A 22235-nucleotide genomic window follows, 5' to 3' on the forward strand; every position below is an offset into this window, starting at 1 on the left:
GTGTCCTCAAAGGGAACTGGAGGGGATTCCCAAAGGACTGGTCAGGGCGCTCCCCAGAAGAAAGAGGGGGGAGACAAAAAGAAGGAGTTCTCGAAAGGCCCCCAAAACAGCTTGCAGGGGAAGGGGTCAGGTTTCACTCCCAAGATTAGCCAACAAAAACCCCCTTATCCTGACCGTAGTCAGCAACCTAGGGTTGTCCGCTGTTACGAGTGTGGTGAGATTGGGCACTATAAGGGGATTCCAAGTGCCCAAAGAGACCACACCCTCCCACTGGAGGAAAAACCCCTGGGTGGCGAGTGCAGTGCTCGCGGAGGAGCTGCCCCTAGACAAAGGAGGTGAGTGGGCAGGGCTAGCCCTAGTGTCCCTGGGAGACAGCGAGATGGTTCCTAAGGTCCATGTGCCTCCAAATACTACAAAGTATAGGCAATGGGTGGGGAGGCTTTGAGGGACACAAGTGCCAGTATGACCATGGTAAGGAGACAGCTGGTGTCCCCAGAGCAGGTGATTCCTAACGTACTCCACCCAGCTGTGATGGCTGACGGCAGAATAGGTCACTATCCCGTGGCCGAAGTTCCCTTTGAGTGGGGAGGGGTCGCGGGTCTTCTACGAGTTGCGGTGAGCCCTGCCATGCCAGTCGATTGTCTGTTGGGAAACGACCTTGAGCACAATGCTTGGAAAGAGGTGGAGTTCCAGACACATACAGAAATGCTGGGATCACCTGATTGGACCTGTGCAAGCACGCGGTCTGCGGCTGCCCGGAGGGGGAGTTGGCAAGGGCTGGAGCCTGGAACAAAGGTCCAGCCAGCTGCCAACAAGGGGAAGATCCGGGGACGGGGAAAACCTGCCTCGGCGTCCATACCCCGTGAGATGGATGGGGCACCTGAGGTGGTGGTCCCAGAGTCCACAGAGGGGGATGTTGTCTCCTTGGAGGACTTACCTATCCCTGCGGAGTGGCAAGTGGAGGGAGGACCTACCAGGGAAGAGTTTTGTCAAGGGCAGAAGGAGTGCCCTACCCTTGAAGGTCAGAGGCGACAGGCCGAAGCCCAGGCAGCAGGTAACATGACAGGGAACTTTCACATTTACTGGGAGGATGGCCTCCTCTACAGTGAACCCAAGGCTCCGGTGCACTGTTCTTCCCTGTCCTTAGTAGTTCCCCAGCGTTACCGAGCCTTTCTTTTGGGGTTGGCTCACGAGATTCCTTTGGCAGGACACCTGGGCCAGGACAAGACCTTTGCCCGACTTGTCCCACATTTCTATTGGTCTCAGATGAGGGTTGCGTCCGACACTTTTTGTAGGACGTGTGTGTGTCCTGTCAAGCCAGTGGGAAAACAGGGGTTAAGCTGAAGGCTCCCCTGGAACCGCGACCTGTCGTTAGCACCCCCTTTGAAAGGGTGGGCATCGACATTGTTGGGCCATTGGATCCACCAACTTCTGCTGGCCACAGGTTTATCCTGGTTCTGGTGGATCACGCCACCCGGTACCCAGAGGCTATTCCTCTGAGGACCATTACTGCACCTGCGGTGGCCCATGCCCTGATGGGGATTTTTAGCCGAGTGGGTTTCCCCAAGGAAGTTGTGTCTGACAGAGGGGCCAACTTCATGTCAGCATACATGCAGGCTATGTGGAAGGAATGTGGAGTCACTTACAGGTTCTCCACCCCTTACCACCCCCAGACCAATGGTCTGGTGGAAAGGTTTAACAAAACCCTGAAGGGCATGATCAGGAGTCTGCCTGAAAGCCTGCGGAGGAAATGGGACATCCTCCTACCCTGTTTGTTGTTCTCATACAGGGAGATGCCACAGAAAGGAGTGGGATTTAGCCCCTTTGAGCATCTGTGTGGGCACCCTGTTAAAGGACCTCTCAGCCTGGTGAAAGATGGATGGGAAAAGACTCCCAGGAGGCTTCCCCAGGATGTGGTTAGTTACATGCTGGCTTTCCGTAGCCAAATGGCTAAGTTGTGGAAGCAAGCTTCTGACAACCTTGAAGCCAGCCAGGCAGTCATGAAAGAGTGGTATGACCACAATGCTCACCCCTTGGAGTTGGAGCCTGGACAGAAGGTGTGGGTCATGGAACCTGGAGAGCTTAGTGCCATCCAGGATAGCTGGACAGGCCCCTTTGAGGTGGTTGAGAAGAAGGGCAAGGTCACCTATGTGGTGGACCTTAAGACCCCCAGGCAGGCCCATCAGGTGCTCCATGTCAACCGTCTCAAGCCCCACCATAAGAGATCCGAGGTCATCTTGATGATGGTGACTGATGGGACAGAGGAAGAGGAAAGTGAGCCTCTCCCTGATCTCTTTGCGTCCCAAGAGAAGGATGGGTCGGTGGAGGGGGTAATTCTCTCACCATCCCTGACTCCCGAACAACGGGGAGACTGCCGTCAAGTCCTGGAGCAGTATTCCTCGCTGTTCTCTCTTATCTCGGGAAGGACCACCTGTGTACCCATGATGTGGACACAGGGGACAGCCCACCTGTGAAATCCAAGTCCTACCGGCTGTCAGATAAGGTGAAGGCCAACATCCACAGTGAAGTCACTAAGATGCTGGAGCTGGGAGTGATCAAACCTTCAAGCAGCCCCTGTTCCAGTCCGGTGGTTCTGGTACCAAAAGCTGCCCCACCGGGCACTACCCCAGAACTCAGGTTCTGTGTGGATTACAGGGGACTGAACTCTGTGACAAAGACTGATGCCCATCCTATCCCAAGGGCGGATGAGCTCATTGACCGGCTGGGAGCTGCCCAATACCTAAGTACCTTTGACCTCACAGCATGGGTACTGGCAGATCTCCCTTACAGATGGACCAAGGAAGAGGTCAGCCTTCTCCACTCCTGAGGGCCACTACCAGTTCTGTGTGATGCCCTTCGGGCTCAAGAACGCCCCTGCCACTTTCCAGCGGCTGGTGAACCAGGTCCTCTCCGGTATGGAGGCCTTCTCTGCTGCCTATCTTGATGACATCGCTGTATTCAGCAGCAGCTGGGAGGACCATTTGTGTCACCTCCGGGCAGTCCTTCAGGCCCTGCAGCAGGCAGGCCTGATGATCAAGGCCAGCAAGTGCCAGATCGGGCAGGGGTCTGTAGTGTACTTAGGCCACTTGGTGGGCCAGGGTAAGGTGCAGCCCCTCCAGGCTAACATTGAGACTATCATAGCCTGGGAACCCCCCAAGACCCAAACTGAGGTCCGAGCTTTTCTGGGCCTCACAGGATACTACCGCCGCTTTGTCAAGGGATATGGTACTATTGTGGCTCCCTTGACTGAGCTCACATCCAAGAAACAACCTCGATGGGTAGTCTGGACTGATTTAGAAACTTCAGACTGGTCTGAAGTGGAGTTCAGGTCACATGCAGAGATGATGGGAATTTCATCCAGTGGCTTTGCAGTCATTAGGGACCAGGCAGCTCCCAAGAGATGGGGCAGGAAGGTAAGGATTTATCTTCCTGTCAGGCTCAGTGAGGATCAGTCTCCTGAGGGAGATGACCTCAGCCCCTGTGAAGGAACTGTCCCAGAGGAACTTGTGCCTGACACTGCAGAGTTCATGGGGGCAGGAGGGACTTTCAGTGCAGGCTTGATCCGAGAGCAGAAATCCTGTCCCTCTCTTGAACAGTTCAGACAGCTAGCTGCTGCTGAGGAGGCAGGGGATGTCAGTGGGTCCCTTAGGATATATTGGGAAGATAGGTTCCAATATTTCTGACAGTAGATACATCAAGCCTGGAGTCACCAAGACGTTGGTCATACCTCAGAAATTCAGGGGTTTTCTATTGACACTGGTGCATGACATTCCCCTTGCAGGACATCTTGGGAAAAGCAAGACTTAGGACAGCCTTGTCCCTCACTTTCACTGGCCCCACATGTCTGAAGATACCAAGGAATTTTAGTGCTCATGTGTCACCTGCCAAGGTGGCACTACAAAGGCCCCTTAAATCCTACTTCCAGTGGTTGGGGTACCCTTTGAGAGGATAGTCATAGACATTGTATGCCCCTTACACCCTCCAAGAGCATCTAGACATAGTTACATACTGGTGGTGACGGACAGCTCCCGTGGGGGCTAAGGCCCTCCTGGAAAGCTTTTCCAGAGTTGGGTTTCCTAAGGAGGTCTTGTCAGACAGAGTTTCTAACTTCTTGTCTAGCTACATCACTGCTATGTGGAAGAAGGGTTTTGTAAACTACAAGTTTACCACATGCTTTCATGCACAGTGCAATGGGCTGGTTGAAAGCTTCAACAAAACCCTAAAGGGTGATCATGGGACTCCTGAGGTGAAAATGGGATCTCTTACTACCGCAAGTGCACTACGCGAATTGCGTAGTACCCTGTTTGCACTGTGCAAGATGCCGTTTTCAATGATTGCACAGTGCGGAAAAGCATGCGGCACTGTGCAATCATTAAAAACGGCATCTTGCACAGTGCGAGCTGTAGTTTTGTGCCGCTCGAGTAGATTTTTACTCGAGCAGCAGCTTTCTAAAGGCAGACTGGTAGTTTCTCATCGTGAGCGGTCGCGAGCATACGTGACCACTCGCAATGAGAAACCTGACCACCCCGCGTTGAGAATCTCGCCGGGAGGTTTATTTTCCACGCTCGCTATCGGCAACTTGATGTTGCTGATCGCGAACGAGGGAAAAGTCTCGCTGGGATGTCATTTTGCTTGCTCGCGGACGCCAACTTGACGTTGAGGACCGCGAGCTAGCAAAAAATGACCGCTGCACTACGCTACGCGTGTTTGCACTGCGCTACGTGCAGTTTGCGTAGTGCGAAGTAGCGGAAACTTCGCAAACTACGCGAGCGTAGCATAGTGCTTTGCCCAGGGTTACTACTTAGTTGACCTTCCGCGGACAGGAGGAAGAGAGTGAGCCTCTCCCTGATAGGCTCTCTGAGGACCCTGTTGATGGATCAGTGGAAGGAGTAGTCTTGGAAGAAAACATCACTGGTCCACAGCAAGCTTGTAGACAGGTTCTCAGTCAGTTTTCTGGTTTCTTTTCCCTGAGCCCTAGTCAGACCACCTGGTGTGGCCAAGAGGTGGACTCTGGTGATTGCCTGCCTTTGAAGAGAAAAATATATGTTCAAGAAGAAGGACCCTTCCCTGTGGACCCTGAAGAAAACCCATAGAAGATGGAAGGTTGGAGAGTTACTCCACCCATGAATACCCCAGGAACCAGGATACATACACCAGGGAAGCTGGGTGCATAGGAGCAAATTGACGTTGGAAACCTCCGTAGACCACAATGGAGGACTTTAGGAAAGATGCCTCTGGCGAACAAGATGAAAGAGTCCGGTGGAATACAAGGATGGATTCTTGAAGAGGAGTACCTTCAAGCAGAGAGGACAGAGTCTATGTCACTAGGGAGTGAGCAGGAGGCACAGAAGACCAATGGCCACTGATGCCGGAAGTGCAGGAGAGTTGACAGTGACCTTGTCACTGCAGCTGTGAGGACCAGGCAATTATGTGGAAGACCAGGTGCCGTTTATGAGTTGTACCACATCGGAAGTTGAGAACCAGGTGGTCGGTGTCCAGCAGAAGAACCAACAAGCCTTGACAGCAGCACCAGACATAGAAAACAACAAAGGTGCAGTAGAGTCAGAGCAGACCCCGAGCAAGTAGGGGAGCCCACTGAAGCCACAGAAGGAGGTAAAGTAGCCTTAGGGCTAAAGTGGTTGACTTCAATGCTGGTGAACTGGGTTTGAGTCTCGGCAATGACGATCAACATACTGTGTTTGTGGGCAAATAACGTAATTTTCACGTGCCTAACAAAAAATGTATGTGTCCGTCTGTAACATAACTGGTGCTCATGTAAAGCACTCCGATGTCTCGGGTCTAGTTTGCGCTACATAACATTCTCTAAAAAAAAATGAAAGACCCTCGAAGGGACCCACAGGTCGAAGGCACAAGATTCGCAAGAGCACCTCAAGCAGCTCACCAAAGATGCAGGCCTACGGTGCAGAAGATGTGGTGAGGAAAAATACCTTGGTAGGAAGAGATGCTGGAGGCTCATCCTTCTTGTAGCTTGAAGATCTCTGGAGGCCAGAGCCAACAAGCCTTGGCAACGGCAAATCAACTCCAGGCACAAGGGTTCTGTTCCAGCAGTTTTGATGAGGGATACTGGCCTCAAAGTTGCTGAGGAGACACTGCAGGCTATTAGTGAGTTATGGAACCACCACCTGTGTTGCTTAGCCTTTTAAAATCTGTGGGATTTTAGGTGCAGCAAACCAGTCAGCTTAGTTGCGATGCCTGCAGATGCAGGGGAGGGACTCCTTCACTCCAAGGTAAATTACTTTGGGTGTCTTTGATTCCCACAGGTGTGAAGGAGAGCCTGGGTGAAGCACAGGCATAGACAACGCAGATGACTGGTAGGACGCCAGGACTAGGAGCAGCAGGAGTCTTCCTTAATGCAGTCTCTGTTACATGCGAAGTCCAACGAAGTCCAAGGTGCCCAGAAGGATGAAATTGAAGTGGTTTCGGACCTGAATCTTGTTCCATGACAAATCTGAAGAGCCACCCACAGGTAAGCCCTTAAGTACCCCGGGGAATGTATTGGGATGATTCAGGGATCCCTCCCAGAGGAGGGGCTGGACAGAGGGGAGGAGACTCCTATGTCCTTTGTCCAGATTCAAGCCAGAGCGGGAGTCAATGGCTCCCTCAACTAGTTCCAACTGGAGTGTGCAATAAGGGCCCCAAATTTGCCCTTCAAAGCAGTCTGGTGGTGCTGACAAGCACCCCCAACCCAGCCCAATACACACCTCCCTGTGACAGGAAACCTCTTGTTCTACCTTCCCCTGCTTGAGCTCAGCTCAGTAGCAGAGGATGTCAGAATCATGTCTGTGGCCAGCAGCCTCACTAGCTTGCTGTTAGACCCTGAATGGCTGGTACTAGGAATACAGGGGAGCTCCCTAGGGGAGCTGCCAGTACATGGGATCCTACATCTAACACTGGATTCAGTGTTGAGGTAGAATTCCAACATGGTTGATACCAAACATGACCAGTTTCGGTGCAGCCAATGTATAGTTAGACATCTCGTAATTGACTTGATGTCCACTATCTGTATAAAATGGATGACCGTCTTTACAAATCGGGGGAAATCGACTCCTGGGTTTCTAGGGGGTATCCTGCTCATGCAGGGCACCCTCACACTTATACCTATCACCCTGCCTTCAGGATTGAAAGCCTGCCTTAGGGGTGACTTACTAATGTTAAGTGCAGTGACTTCAGACATAAGGAAACGTTTGAGAGTGGTGATAGCACAAACTCAAACAGGCTACAATGGCAGGCCTGTAGCCCCAGTTTGAGTGGTCTTTTTTTTAAGTACCATATTATTGAGTTTTAAATATCGAGGTACAAGAAAATCGACTGCAAGACTATCGTGGACCAGAATATCGACAGTAAGGTAAAAAATATCGTTTTTTTAATATCGAAGACAGTAATATTGTTTGTAAAAATATAATTGTTAATAATATCGATGTTTATATTAGTGTTATGTATTTTAGTATGTATTTTAAATTTATGTGGTCTATATTTTTGTTTAAGTATTGTATTTATTTTTTAATATATGTATTACATTTTTAGAAGTTATTTCTTTTAATGAACATTTTGCGTTTTAGTTCCATAGCGGGTTGTGGGTTTATAGGGGAATAGGGTGGGATGTAATTTATTTATAATAAATGTAATAATAATTTTTAGAAGTTATTAAATATTTGTAATCAAATTTAGCATTTTTATTCTATAGCGTATTGTGGGTTTATAGGGGAATAGGGTGGGAAGTAATTGAATTATAATTATTTAATTAATTAATTTCTTTTTTTTACTAATTAATATTTATATATTTCATATTTTATATTGGTGATATATTGGTGATTGTGGTAATTAATTTATTATCAATTAGTTATTAATTGGTTGTTAATTAATTGGTAAATAAATTAATTGGGTTCGTTTTTTAGGAGCGGGTTTTGGTTTTATAGGGGAATTGGGTGGGAAGTAATTTGATTATAATTAATTAATTAATCATTTTTATTAATTAATAATGTAGTATTTATGATTTTATAATAATAATTGTGGTAAATAATTTATTAATTAAGTATTCATTGTTAATTATTAATAATTAATTGGTAAGTATGTAAATTGTGGGTATTTTTTAAGAGTCTGTTGTGGGTTTATAGGGGAGTAGGGTGGGAAGTCATTTATTAATTATTAATGTATTTATATGTTTTGTTATTTAATATTTATGTATTTAAAAATTATATTGTACATTGTGGTAAATAATATATTGTTAATTATGTATTAAATTATTATTAATGAACTAGCAAGCGTTCTGGGAATAGCCTGTAAAGATATTCCAAAGGCAGGCAAGTTTTTATTGCCCGCTCTGTTATATGCGGATGATGCCGCTCTTATATCGCACACACCAGTGGGTTTACAAAGTCTTTTAAACTCATTTTATGAGTTTATGTCCGCTTTGGACCTTGGTGTCAATTATACTAAATCCCATGTCATGGCCCTGGGCACGAGGGGCAGGCAAAGGAAGCTGATGACCTTACATTGCAATAGAAATAGGCTATCCAGGGTATCCAAATTCCCATATTTAGGGGTAGTCTTTGATGAAAAATCCACCTGGCTCCCCCAATTAGTGGAGAAGAGAAACGCATTCGTGAGATCTATCTCGGCTGTTTTGAGCTTTTCTCGTAAACTGGGAGTAAAACCATTGGAAGCAGTATTAAAAGTTTACGACGCCAAATGCGTCTCTATCGCAATGTATGGTGCAGACTTATGGGGATTCAAGAATGTCAAGCAGCTACAAGTGGCAGAGGACAAATTTTTAAAGTCTATCCTCTCAGTCCCCCAATCGACACCATGTTTTATTGTCCACCAAGAGTGTGGAGTGGGCTATCTAGAAGATCGAATTGCTATTGCCCCCCTTTTGAAGTGGATCTCGGTATGGTTAAACCAAGAGGTTGAGGTAAATCATGAGATCTTGAAGGATTGCCTCAGAGTAGCACACTGGGACTCTATTCCATGGTTAAGCTATGTGAAAAAAATTGCAGTCTCATTAGGACGCCTGGAACTTTTTGAGGAACCATCTAAACTGGTTAAAGCAGATATAAAATGGGTTAAGACCAACTTTAAAATGCACAGAGGGATGATTAGAGAGGGTTTGGAGTTGATCAAGCCATCTGTGAGATCCCATCAGTTGGTTGTTACATCGGATGACGATTTAGAATTATATCTGAAAGTTGTCAACAATGCCAACCATAGATATCTTTTAACTAAGTTCAGATTAAATAAGATTCATCTACTTATCTCTGGGAGGACATGTTGGACTAGGGAGATGGACCTGAAAGTATGTACCTGCGACGGTTTCTCAATAATGGATACGGCCCACTTTATGTTCTTTTGTGGGCACCTCAGGGAGATACGGAAAAAATGTATTGTACCATTGTTAAAGGACAAGGGGTTTAAACAAGTGAAACCTGCGCTTTTATATCTCCAATTGTTGTCCAATACATGGGAAATTTTTAATGTTGCCACTTTCTTGAATACAGCTATGAGAATGAGGGAATTAATTAAATAGTTGGAGACGATACCAAGGATACTGTTAAATAACTGATTTATGGGCTCTTAAATTAGACAAATCGCTGTAGTTTTAAAACTTTTATTTTTTCGTAATGTATCTCTTTTTTAATTGATAATGTATTGTTTCTGAAAATTAGTTCATATTGTACTCTGAATGTCTCTTTTCTTTTATCGTGATATGTTTACTTTTATGGTTTTCTGTATAAACCGAATAAAGTATTTTGAACTTGAACTATTATTAATAGTTATTGTAATTATTAATTATGTTATTTGTGTTCTTTTTTTAAGAGCGGGTTGTGGGTTAATAGGGGAGTAGGCTGGGAAGTAATTTAATATCAATTTTTTTTATTATAAAATGTATTTTAAGTTGTTTTATACTGTTTATCGTGTGAATGAAATTATTATTTATTGTTTTTAAATTGCTTGTTAATTTGTATTAATTAATTAATTAATTATGTTAATAGTGTTATGTTTTAGAACATTGGTGGTGTCATTTATAGGGGAATATGGTGGGCAGCAAAAATATTTTTATTAATTCATTGTTTGTTAATTAATTTTAATTATTTTGCTTGAGTGGGAATAGTAAACTATTCCCCTACACTTTCCCTAATGTTGCACTTGCTGAAGTGGGATTAGTAAATTATTCCTCTCTGCTATCCAAAACTTTCCCTACTGTTGCACTTGCTGGAGTGGGAATAGTAATTTTGACCCCTACGCTATCCAACACGTTCCCTACTGTTGCACTAAGTGGAGTAGGAATAGTAAAATTATTCCCCTTTGCTATCCAATACTTTGGCCAAGAAGGCATCAGCCCAACACCAGATGGCGCCTGAGACTGTGGTATTGGTGTCGAAAATGCTATCGGCATTAAGGGCACGAAAGATGCCAGGGCTTATTGATGAGGGATGCCCAAATTATAAGCAAGCAGACGCACTGGGCCAGCCGGCGCACTGGTAGGGAAAGTTGCTTTAGCAAACATGCCAAATATCGCATTCAGTAAATAGACATATCCACTCCCCTGGACCTAGAAAGGGTGGATAAGTATGCCGGGTCTGGATCCGACCAAAGCCATGTAGCGGGCTGTAGCGGTGGCACTGGGCACACCGGAGGCACTACAGGCAAGGCCGCAGGAGCAAGAGACGACTCCCTGGGTGCCTGTGAGTACTTGGGTGCCAGCTAATCCTTCAGCATCGAAGAGTGGGCCTTAGTTGCCTGCGGAGAAGGAGAAGGTGACGGCAAGGTGACATCTTTAGGAAGATGGCGCTCAACAGGAGAAGCCAACCTCAAAGCCTTACCCTTTGAGGATCGATGCCGAGACCCATGGTGGCGCTTTTTATGCTTTCTCGACTTAGAGGTGTATGAGGTCGATGACTTCAACTTTGTCCTCTTGCGGCCACTCTTCTCCTTTTTCATCCATACCATGAAAAGCTTAGCCTCAAGCTCCTTCAATGCCTTCATCTTCCGACAGGACGAACACCCTTCGATATCGTGATCCGACGACAGGCACCAGAAACAATTGTCATGGGGTCTGTGATGGACATATGGCCCACACACTCCGTGCAAGGCTTGAATCCTGACTTCTTCAGTGTAGCCACCGCACAGCTACACTAAGGGAGAAAGTAGAAACAAAGTAATACCAAGAAAATGGAGAGTCCCAGAGAAAAACATTATACGTTGACGGCGCAGAAAAAATGGTACAGACGTCAGTACGCCAACGAGGTCTTTCCTATGGCTCCGATGACGTCATACAGAGTCGCGAGTGGAGCCATGCCATTGTGATGTCCTCATCGACGTGAGAGAGCTAGGAAAAAAATTCTGTGGAATGCTGGCGCAAGGATAATTCAAAAGGTGAGAAATCCACATGCGGATGTGTCCATCAGAATGCACCATTTATATTATTCCTGGCCTCAAATGAATTATCCATTTCCTTTTTTAGTCCACATTAATTTTATTCTTTAAAGGGGGTTACATATGCATGTTGTTAATACACTGTATACAACAAAATTATATTCTGCATTCTGGGCTTCTAGGAAGACATGTTATCTAAAATAATGCTCTTGGGTTTTAGAATGAATAAGGGCAAATTTATACTTCTCTCCTAATTCCCATCTCTATACTCTGTGCACCTGTACAGAGGTTTTGCAGGGGGGCTACCATAAAATAACCACTGTGGGTTATGACAATTAGCACTGGAAATTGATAAATTAGGTGCCCATTAATCAAAGAACAGAGTTCAGGATATATTTACAAGCCCCTATCGCCACCACATCACTTTTGAAGACGTTTTGGTGTCAATAGGGGGTTTGCTTTCTTTACAAGGCAGCATTCAGCACTTAATGTGGCTTAAAAGGTGCCTTGTAAATAAGGCACCTTTTCACATTATACTTAGCATGAAAAGGGGCAGGTGTTTGATATTGTGGTGGGCGTTCCACTGCAACACCCATTGATTTCGACACTGTCCTATATTTACGAGGGTGGCGTAAATATGGGGCAGTGCCAAAATGAAGACAAGGCAAAACCTGGGGGAATATTTACAAAGAAGTGAAGGAGCACTCCGTCTCTCCTGAAATGAAGAGCTGCACCATATTTACATCAATACGGTGCAACCCTGGGTTTCCCCAGTGCTGGCACTAATTTCAGCCACCTACACCAACGCAGGCACCCTTGCACTTTAGTGCAAGGGTGCCTGTGTTGTTAGGAATGATTGTGTGCAGGAAGGTGTACCTTCCTGCACACCCCTCATGCATTTATCCCACTTGCTTTTACTCCGCAGTTCTTACTCCACAAATTTTTTTACAACACAGTGCTTTACAACCCAATTCGTTAAAATGCATTCCCCATCCCAACACAATTACTATTCTAACTCTGGGGGGGGGGGTGGGGGGGGGGGGCTTTACATTAGAGAATGCGTTGTAATGGTTTTGCAGTGTAAAGCCCAACGTTCTAAAAGTTATTGCGGAGTTGAGAATGTGGGGTAAAGCCATGCAGTGTGCAAATTGTTGTGTTCTTTTGCTGGATATTTTCTAATTGGATTGTGATCATTGGTGTGCTCCAAACACTGTTGAAATATTGTTCAATCTCAGGATTGTATGAGGGGAAGTGGGGTGTTCTCTTCTCTTGTATGGTTTAGAAGCACCTGAAGGAACTAGATTCAGAACAATATATGAAGTGAGATTACTATATATCGCCAGTGTCTTCTGTACACCCAGTGTTCGAGAATTGCAAATGTGGGGTAAACGACAATTCCCCATACAAACAGAAAAAAACAAGGGAAAATAAAGCATTTCTCCTAGTTGCGCCTTGTTAAGACCAGCAATGTGTCACTTCCTGCACATAAACAACCATTTAAAAAAAATGATGAGTTCCAACTTCTACGTGTGCTGCATTAAGCAGCACACATAGAAATTACAAAACACCATTTGTTAGAAAATGGGGGTCTCTAGTTGGCAGAAGTAGATACTTTTGTCCAAACAGGGACCCTGCTTTTAGTCAGGGTAAGGGGGATTCAAACTTTAGATAACCCCTGCTCACCCCTGGGTAGCTTGGGACGAACAGACAGGCTTATCCCAAAGGAAATTTGTAAAGTATTTGTTCTCAAAACACACAGTAATACAGTGATAACACCACACCAGTTTAGAAAAATTAATTATCTTTATCTAAGCACAACAAGACCAAAACGACAAAAATCCAACATACATATAACAAGAATATGACTTTTCAAAGGTTTCAAGTAACTGGTTCCATGGAATACTATGGATGTGTGATTCTACACAAAATACCTGTAGATGCGTCAAAATTCAGAAGGCCAAAGAGCCACAGAAATGGGTAGCGGTGAGAAACAAAGAGATGAGTCAGTTCCTGAGTCCTTGGGGAGAAGATATAAAAGTTCGGCTGCACACAGGAGAAGTGATGCATCAAATCTGGACTTCAGGGGAAAGTGATGCATCGATTCCAATACTGTTCTGGTACACAGTTGATGTGTCTGGAAAACTTGCCAGATTGGCTAAAGGTGTACTGGTTACTGGTGTACCCTTATGTGAGAAGTTGGCCTGACAAATGCTGTCCACTATTCTAGTGTGCACCTTGCACCAGTCCCAATGACCCTTATTGATGGTAGGTTTAAAGACAACCTATATAGAAAGCTGTCCTAGTTGAGGAGAGCAGCTTTCAGGCTAAGTCTTGAAGGAATGTAAAGCAGCTTGTTTTACCAGTCTATAATCTCATGAATGACCAAATGAAAGGAGAACCACACCAGGTATATATATAAAATATATGTATTTATTCTAAACACATCCCTCTAGTCTCTTCATGAGGCTAGAGGTAAAAGTACATTCAGTAAACTTATTTAGGACACTGTAAATTAGCACAATATATATTGAGCCCTAGGGGCGTACTAAACCATATATTAAGAACGTGGTATAAGAACCACGACTGACATGGCTACAAGGCCTAGAGCCTTTAGAACCACTGGGGCCACCAGGCACCACCCAAGGTAGTGACACAGGGGACCCACGGGGGGGCGCGTGCAGTGTTTAAACACAGCCGCAAATCACCATTAACTTCTATGGGGAAAGTCGCGGTTGGAATTTTAAAGGTAAAGGACACTTAGAAGAGGACTTGGAGCAAACCCCTTTAGAACTAGGCCATTCTAGAGTCAATACCCACGGGAGCACTGGAGTACTCGAGTTACCTCACCCAGGGAAGCCGGGTGCATAGGTGTCTTTTGGTGTTGGGTTTCGTCGTCGATTTCAATGGCGATCTGCTGCAAAGTGCTACTGGCGACCAAGTCGAAAGTGTCCGGGTGGATCCAAGGGTGGATCGGAGATGTGAAGAACCTGAAAGCAGAGGGGACAGAGCCTGGGTCACTAGCCAGTGACCAGGAAGGCGATACGCGGATGCCCACCAATGTCGGGTGATTTCAGGTGAAGAAGGTGAAGCTTGACTCTTCAGCCACGAGGACCAGGAGGCGTCGATGATAACCAGGAGCTGGATTCGAGCTGTCCCACAAGGGATGTCGAGTGCTGCAGTGTTGGTTTCCGGATTGAACCCAACAAGTCCTTGGCAACCCATGCAGAAAGCAAAGATTGGCTTTAGTGCAGACCAGCAAGTTCTGAGGGACTCACCACTCGGTGGGGAGTCAGGGCATGTCTTGAGCAACCAGGAAAGCCCAAAGGAAGGAAGAGTTACCTTCCTGGGGACCCACCAGTTGACAGACCAGGAATCACAAAGGTGCCTCGAATCCCTGAAACAATCCAAGCATCATGTCTCTGAATGGTAAACCAGCAAGTGAGGTTGCAGAACTGGAGTTTGCTATTGAAATGTTAAGTGATTACAAAGTAGGTCAACTCAAGCAGTGCTGCAGGAGCTTTGGATGCCCCATGAAGCGCCGCTCCAAGAAGGAGGAGCTACAGAAGGCCTTAAGGGCCTGGTGGGAGACCAAAGAGGCTGGGGAGACAGATGGTGCAGAAGAGGAAGAGGATACAGAAAGGGATGGTTTCAGGTCACAGGAACTACCTGTGTCCAGAGCAGCCTCCAGGGCTGGCAGCAATCATTCAGCTAAAAGATTTTCGCCAGAGGAGTTGAAGGAAAACCAAAGGGCTAGAGATCATAAGTTAGAAATGTGGAGGCTTGAATTGAAGCAATTGGAAGTAGAGAGGGCGGCGGAGGAGAGCAGAAATGCCTGCTCCTTGGAGGAATAGAAATTGACCTTGGCCCATGAATTGAGAATGAGGAAGCTTGATTTGGAGCTTGAGAGGCTTGAGGCCATGAGTGTCTCAGCTGAAAAAGAAACATGGGCAGCTCAACAGGTGAGCTTTGCAGAGTTGGAGGTGGAGTCCAGCTCAGATGGTGGCATCAAAATTGTAGTTTCCAGTGCTGAGAGAAATGTACAAACACCCAGAGATCTGGCGCCTGACTTGAGGGAGGGGGTTGACATACACCAGGGGGTTCAGGTTTATGATGTAGTTCCAGTGGAGTGCAGTGTCCCTGAAGTAGATTGGGGGACTGGCACTGGGGACCATATTCCTAGTGGTGGGAGGGACACTCTACTGACTCTACATGAGAGGTACAGGGAGAGGAGTTCCCCCATGGTAGAAACCTTGGTGTGTGAGTGTGAAGACCAGCCAGAAGAGTATGGGTTGTGTGACAGAGACAGTGGTACACTGTCTTGCCAATCTCAGGAGAGTGGTGTGGGGTACTTGTGTGAGGCACTGGAGAGTGAGGCAAATGGTAGCTTGGTTAACAACTGTGGGGGGCTGTGTGATTCATTTGTTGGAGAGCATATTTTAAGTCCCCGTTTTCCAGAGCTATGCCAACACCTGGTGGAGTGTGAGTTCTCTGATCCCAGAGAGCTTGCGTTGGAGGCAGACCTCTTGGTGGATTCTAGAGAGTCTGAGGAGGCATTGGGGAGTTATCCCAAAAGGAGTGGTACAGATATCTCCCAGACCTGTGAGGTGGAAGAGGTTCAGTGTAGCCCAGTTAGGTCCCAGTGTAGTGGGAGGGGTGTAGGAGCTCATGTTCGGTCTCAGTGGAGAAGGAGTGAGTGTGGGACGGTGTGTCTCACGGTGCCTGAAACTCAGTTTCAGGGCCTGGAGGGTTCCTTAAGGGAACACCAGGTCAGGGGCCTAGAAGGTGCTAGTAGGCCATTTGAGGAGGATCTCCTAGTGTCTGGTGAATGGGGAGTGCCTGTAACCAGGCCTCCATCAGTTCTGATGTCTGTCAGTGCCACTCCAGTTGGGAGGGTGCAGAAGTTCAGACTGAGGGGTGAGAGAGGGAGGGAGTCCCCAGTGGGAGAACCAGTTGGTCAGGGGTCGACCAGAAGGGCTGGGTCTCCCAGGAGTGACCATGGTGACACCACTTCTGTCCTGGGGGATCTCCGCGCACTGTCAGGTGGACAGGGGTCGGAAGATCTGTGCCAGGCAGACTGTCACAGGACACATGAGACATGTGTCACCCTCAAGGGGGTACTGTGTGGTTCTTTTTCACGTAACCTATACCATAAGATTAAGTACTGATAAAACAAGCTGCTTTACACTCCTTCTGGACAAAGCCTGAAGACTGCTCTACAAAGGTACCACTTAAAGAGTGTTGTCTAAGACCACTAAAATCACCATAAGGGTTGTCTGGATCAGTGCAGGGTGCTACACTTACATAAGGTGTTAGCCCTAGTGGGTTGTGCACTTGCTTCCCTAAGGGCCTGACCGCAGCCGAGAACAAATCCATTGGCGAAGAATAACTCACTGTACGCATCATCTCCTTGGCCCAAGTCGCCCCACCTCCAGGGAATGAAGAGAGGTGTAGGAGCAACTCTTGTGCAGAGTCCTCAGCACAAGGTTGTGAGGAGCTGCCTAAAACCACATCATGAGACGAAGAAGTCCCGGAAAGCCACGACTTTGGTGGTTTATGACTATGCCTACCATGAGACATGGACGGAGTCTTGCACCACTGATGTTGTAGACAGCATGTAAGGCGACGCTCATGGAAATGGCCTCTAGAACGGCTCTGTATTCGAACTGCAGACCGGGAAGTCAACTGCTTAGGAGTAGTGGAAGTTCTTGACAACTGTGCCATCAAAAGCTTTATTCATCACTCCTGCACCGCCTATGGTTTTAGCCGTTGACAGACGTCTCACTCTTCTGCGTCGTGGTGCTCACCCAAGCACGACATGCAGATAGGATGAGGATCTGTACCTGACATCTTCAGAGCACAAGACGCACAGTATGTAAATCCAGAAGGCATAGAGAGCTCTGATAATATTTCAGACAAAAAAATCCTTGCAGCAGGGCTGACAACCGGCCAGAGATATGCTTTTCCGGATCCGTGTTATAGCGCGGAAAAGAAGAAATGGACATCTGCATGCTGGAGAGGACTTACATGGCTCTATTGACGTCACAAATGGAGTCGACGTCATCTTGGCGCCGTACGACGCTGTCCCCCCACGTGCAGAGGTAAAGCTGGAAAATTTCTGGATACAGTCTGACACCAGGGGAGAATTCAAAAGTTAAGGAATCTGTAGCTTGATGCTTCTATTAGATAGCAGTGAAAGACTTGCACTGCTGGCGGCATTTTGTGTTGTGTGATTTCTGCTCGTCTTGGATGCATTATTTCTCCATGTTTTCTCACCAAAAAGTTAAATGATTTATAAAATATTGCATAGAAATTATCACACCGGACAAATGTGCTGCTGCTCCAACAGGCGTTTGTACAGTCTGATAAGTGGTCATGTTTGTTTATCATTTTTTAACTTATTGAACTTTATGATGAGTGAACATCAGGACTGGCTTTACAGCACCTGGCATTGAACTCTGGTGCTGTGCTTAGAAATAACGCTGGTGCTTAAAGGTCCTGCTGGAGAGATATCGAGATTTTGCTGGGTGCCAGTTTTGACTCATCATAAAGCAGTGCACAGGGTTCATGTGCCTGATGCAAAGAACTTGTTCCATGAAGATGAGAGAACTGTAATATATGTAGTTTCCTTACTGCGTTACTGGTGTTGTCATATAGATCTTTCTCTCACTCGCATTTCATAGGTTATAATACTAATTTAGCACAGTGACCTATGATCTGTCATCAAAGAGCTGCATACAAACTGCAAGGTATAGGTTAGAAAGTGTTGTTTTTCCCCAGTCTTTCAATATTCTAATGTTGCAACAAAGGGGTTAGTTTGGGTTGAAATAGATTCTTATTAGTGAAGTCAACCCCAACCACTCTGGTAGATTTTGAATCCTTAATTTGTCCTAATCGATGTCAAACACTCTTCAAACATACTGCCTACTAGTATGTATGCCATATGTGACACCTACACCTTGTAGTTCTCTTTATCTTATGGAACATTTCCCCTGAACTGCTTTGCAGCGGTATCGTTCTTTGGAGGCATATTTACAAGAGGCATATGCCACCAGAATGTCACGATTTTCAAAGTTCCGGTGACACAATGCCCTGCACCTTATTAACAAAGCAGTTGCGTGGCTTAACGCTGCTTTGTATATTCTGTCCCCTTACATACATGTATCTGTGAAAAAGAGGCATGCAATAGGCGTTGCTGTGGGCGTTTCACCGCAACACCAATTGCTTTTTGATATGGCCCTAGATTTACAAGGAACTTCTAAATTTGAGGCAGCGCCAAAAACTAACGTCGATGAATAGCAGGCATTAGATTGGCACAATGAGGAGAAATATTTTTATTTCTTTTTTTTTTACTCCTTTCATGTGTGCTTCATTCAGAAAGAGCAAATCACCTTAAAAGATTGTTTATAAGCAGGAAAGTGAAGCAACAATCATCCCTGCAACACAGACACCCTTCATTACACCCTGGTGCAAGGGTGCCTGCGTTGCAGGAAATCATTCCTGCAATGCAGGCACCCTTGCACAATGGCCAATGGTGTCTGTGGTGGTGCTAGGCAGCTTTTTTTAGTGTTTGCACAAGGGAAAACGTAGGGCAGCACTGTATTCTTGTAAATACGGTGCATCCCTGCATTTTAAAAATGATGTAGTGTGGCGCTGCTAAAATGAGTGCAGTGTGATGTTATCCTGAAGTGAAGTTGGAGGAGGAGAGAGGAACAATGTGCATAGGAAAAGACGTGCTGCAGTCCCAGCATGAGCTGGACCTTGAGTCTGTATGGTGCTGCATGTGGTACACTCTTGTCAAATACATCTGAAAGCAGTCATAAGGACATGACCAAATGCAGAACTCTCAAGTTTAAACCCAGCCATCTGCAAATCAGTCTTGACCTTCACTATTGTGTTTGCTATGTTCGCCATAAGTAGCCAGGTTATGCCCAGACAGGGGACACTTGCCCACTTTGCCACTGGATTCAAGTTAGCATGGCTGATAATGGGTGATATTCCAAATGCGGTCCCAGGATGCTTGCTTCCGGTCCAAGGAGGACATGCCATGAGAAGCAGGGTTTGGACTGATTTGCATATGGCTGGGTCTGACCTGGGGTGGTGAAGTGAGCTAAAGAACAATGATGGATTCAACCCAGATCCTTGACTGGGGGTGAGTGTCTGAAAAGTTTCAGCGCTCCATCCATCATCTTATTGCGTTTGCTTTTTCCTGTGATCACTTTTTCAGAACGTCGTTTTACAATTTGTACACATTATAATTCCTTATGAAAAAGAATATTTATTATAAGTTGCGGTATGTTGACAGATTAATGTGCATCTATGGTAAAACCCTACCTCAGTATACTGGCACGGAGGGTCACTTCTAGTGGGAGACAGTTTCCTCCCGTACCCAGAAGACAGCTGTTTGCACGACGGATGCCAGTCCCCCTCGGTTGAAGTGCTGTAGGGCTGGACAATGTACGCTGGCTTTGGAGTGGCAAGAAGTAAAACATGTTTTAGAATATATTCCTCTTTTTAGAATATTTCAAAATAGCATCTCATTCTTTTTTTTTTTTTATAGGTGTTATGATTTAAAACATAGACAGCTTTACTGCCTTGTGGCTATGAGCATCGATGGCCGATAGTTGGCGTCTAATTAGGCCGAGATACAATGACAGGGAGATAATCAGGCAGTAAAACAGAACAATCCGAACTCGTCTACGATGAAGGGAAGTAAAAAAGTTTGCACACAGCATCTTCTATGCATAGGAAGAGTGACTGAAGACATGTGGTGGGGGCGGGGGGTGAAGTCCAGCCTATTCCATAGATCTTGAAGGTTTCTAGTGGTGGAGAAAGGACACTATGGGTGGGACTGGAAGGGGACCAGGGGAAGTAGGGAAGGGGTGGAAGGGATACATGATAGGTTACAGAAGCAGGCAGTGATGTGCAAAGGACATAAGACATGGAGCATTAAGCAATATTCAGTGGAGCCCACATGGCCATGAAGAGTTCTACGCATCTTGGAGGCGATAATAACCTGTTTTTAGGACGCTGCTGGCTTAGTATATATATGGTGTACACTCTCAGGAGTGAGGCACCTTGTACTAATCCAGGCAACCCATATACTGATTTTAGTGATCTTTGATAACCATTAAAAGCTCTCAAAGTGGCACCTGTGGAGAGCAGCCTTCAGGCTTATCCTGAAGGAGTGTAGATCAGCTAGTTTTACCACATTTAATGGACAGTTTAGATAAGATGAAAAAGAACTGCACAGTGTTTATGAAAATAATATGCAACACAACTACTAACACATTGGTATATCTCCTACCCTGATAAATCAACAATGCACAGAAGAATACTTCAAAATATTTAGGTAAGTAGCACAAATATACACTGGTCTCCATGGGGAGACCAAACCATATAAAAAAGAAAGTGGAATGTGACCTGCAAAGGAGAATGGGACTTGGACCAGAAGACTCAGAGGAGCTGGGAAAACAAGGAACCACCCAAGGTAAGTACACAGGAACCCCGCAGAGGCTTTGTGCGCGGGAGCCTGCGCATGTGCATTTCTGGCGAGCAATGCGCATGCACGGGCTCCTGCGCATTTGCAGTTCCCAGAAGAAGGTGCGATGGAGACAGATGTGCCGCCCATATGGTAAGGTTATTTTAAATGTTATTTAAGGCTTTTTAATGTTATTTAATACTGTGGGCCGGAGGGGGGCGGGAGGCGGGCGTCGCATAACAAAACTATGCGGAGAGTGAGGAGATTGGGTCGATCTCAGTGCCTTGCCACGTATGTCCCTTATGCAACTTACACCCACCCCTAGCCTAGAGTGTCGGTGCCCTTTACCTCTCTCGTCGTCAGATGACAGCCGAGGTGAAGATGAAGTCCACTTGGACTTAGGGCTCCGGGAGCAGTCCTTTGACGACCTCTGCTTCGATAGGGACCGGAAACTCCATGGAGTCTTGCTCAACAGTGCCGACTGCCTGACTGCAAGAGCTTCACCACCCGCTCCCTCAAGGCCTTCAGAGCCATGGCCCAGCAGTCCGAGCAGGACATCAAGTCGTGGTCACGCTCGAAACACTAGAGACGACGAGGTGGGGGTTGGTAACCAAAATCATGTGGTGGCAGGCACCACACGGTTAGAAACTTGTCTTACTCGAAGACATCTCTCGCACACGTAGATGAAAAAAAATTCCAAATTCGACAAAAGTTGAGAAAAAAACCTGTCAAAAAGCGACAGAGGGGTAGCACTTCCCGGATCAGCTCTTAACTGGTCGGAAAGAAAAATACTGATGTTCCCGTGCCTGGGTGTCCCCTATATAGGTACCACAACGTCATAACCGACACTACCTGCACCAAAGACCTAAGAGAGAACTGCTACCACTGAGTGCCCGCACCTTTGCCAACTTTGCATAACCGTTGTTTGTCCTGCGGGCCACCGCAGCAAAGACAGATCTGCTACCTCTGAGTGCCCGCACCTTTGCCAACTTTGACTCATCTTGATTTGTCCTGCAGGCCGTCGTAGCTAAGGGAGAGCTGCTGCCGCTGTGTTCCCGCATCTTGTTCAGCATTGTCAAGTACTGCCGCTATTGCCTTGTGGGCTGCCGCAGCTAAGAGAGAGCTGCTGCCGCTGTGAGCCCACCACAGAGCTGCTTGATAAGAGTCATCGCCACCACCAGCCCGGGCCACCTCAGCTGCATGCTGCTGCCACTGAGAGCCTGCCTTTCACCCTCTCAGCTTCTTCGAGAAACTGCGTGCTGTATCCCCTTTCGACGGGGAGTACCTGGTGCGCAACGGGTCGCATAGGCCCCGGCCTTGAACTCAGTCAGTGCCACGTTCTGGTGAATACGTTAGTGCATTC

At 46.5% G+C, this 22235-nt stretch overlaps 1 protein-coding gene across 8 annotated transcripts in view; it reads right to left on the reverse strand.

The window, feature by feature from the left end:
• Positions 1 to 22235, reverse strand: part of LOC144780983 (uncharacterized) — a 1867627-nt gene that overhangs the window by 557147 nt on the left and 1288245 nt on the right. For all 8 annotated transcript variants that reach the window (XM_078659579.1, XM_078659581.1, XM_078659578.1 and 5 more), the window contains one exon: positions 19726 to 19857. In XM_078659579.1, the coding sequence (XP_078515705.1) occupies positions 19726 to 19857 (132 nt within the window). The remainder of the gene's footprint in view (positions 1 to 19725; positions 19858 to 22235) is intronic.

Source organism: Lissotriton helveticus, chromosome 9, assembly GCF_964261635.1.
Source record: "Lissotriton helveticus chromosome 9, aLisHel1.1, whole genome shotgun sequence".
NCBI lineage: Eukaryota > Metazoa > Chordata > Amphibia > Caudata > Salamandridae > Lissotriton > Lissotriton helveticus.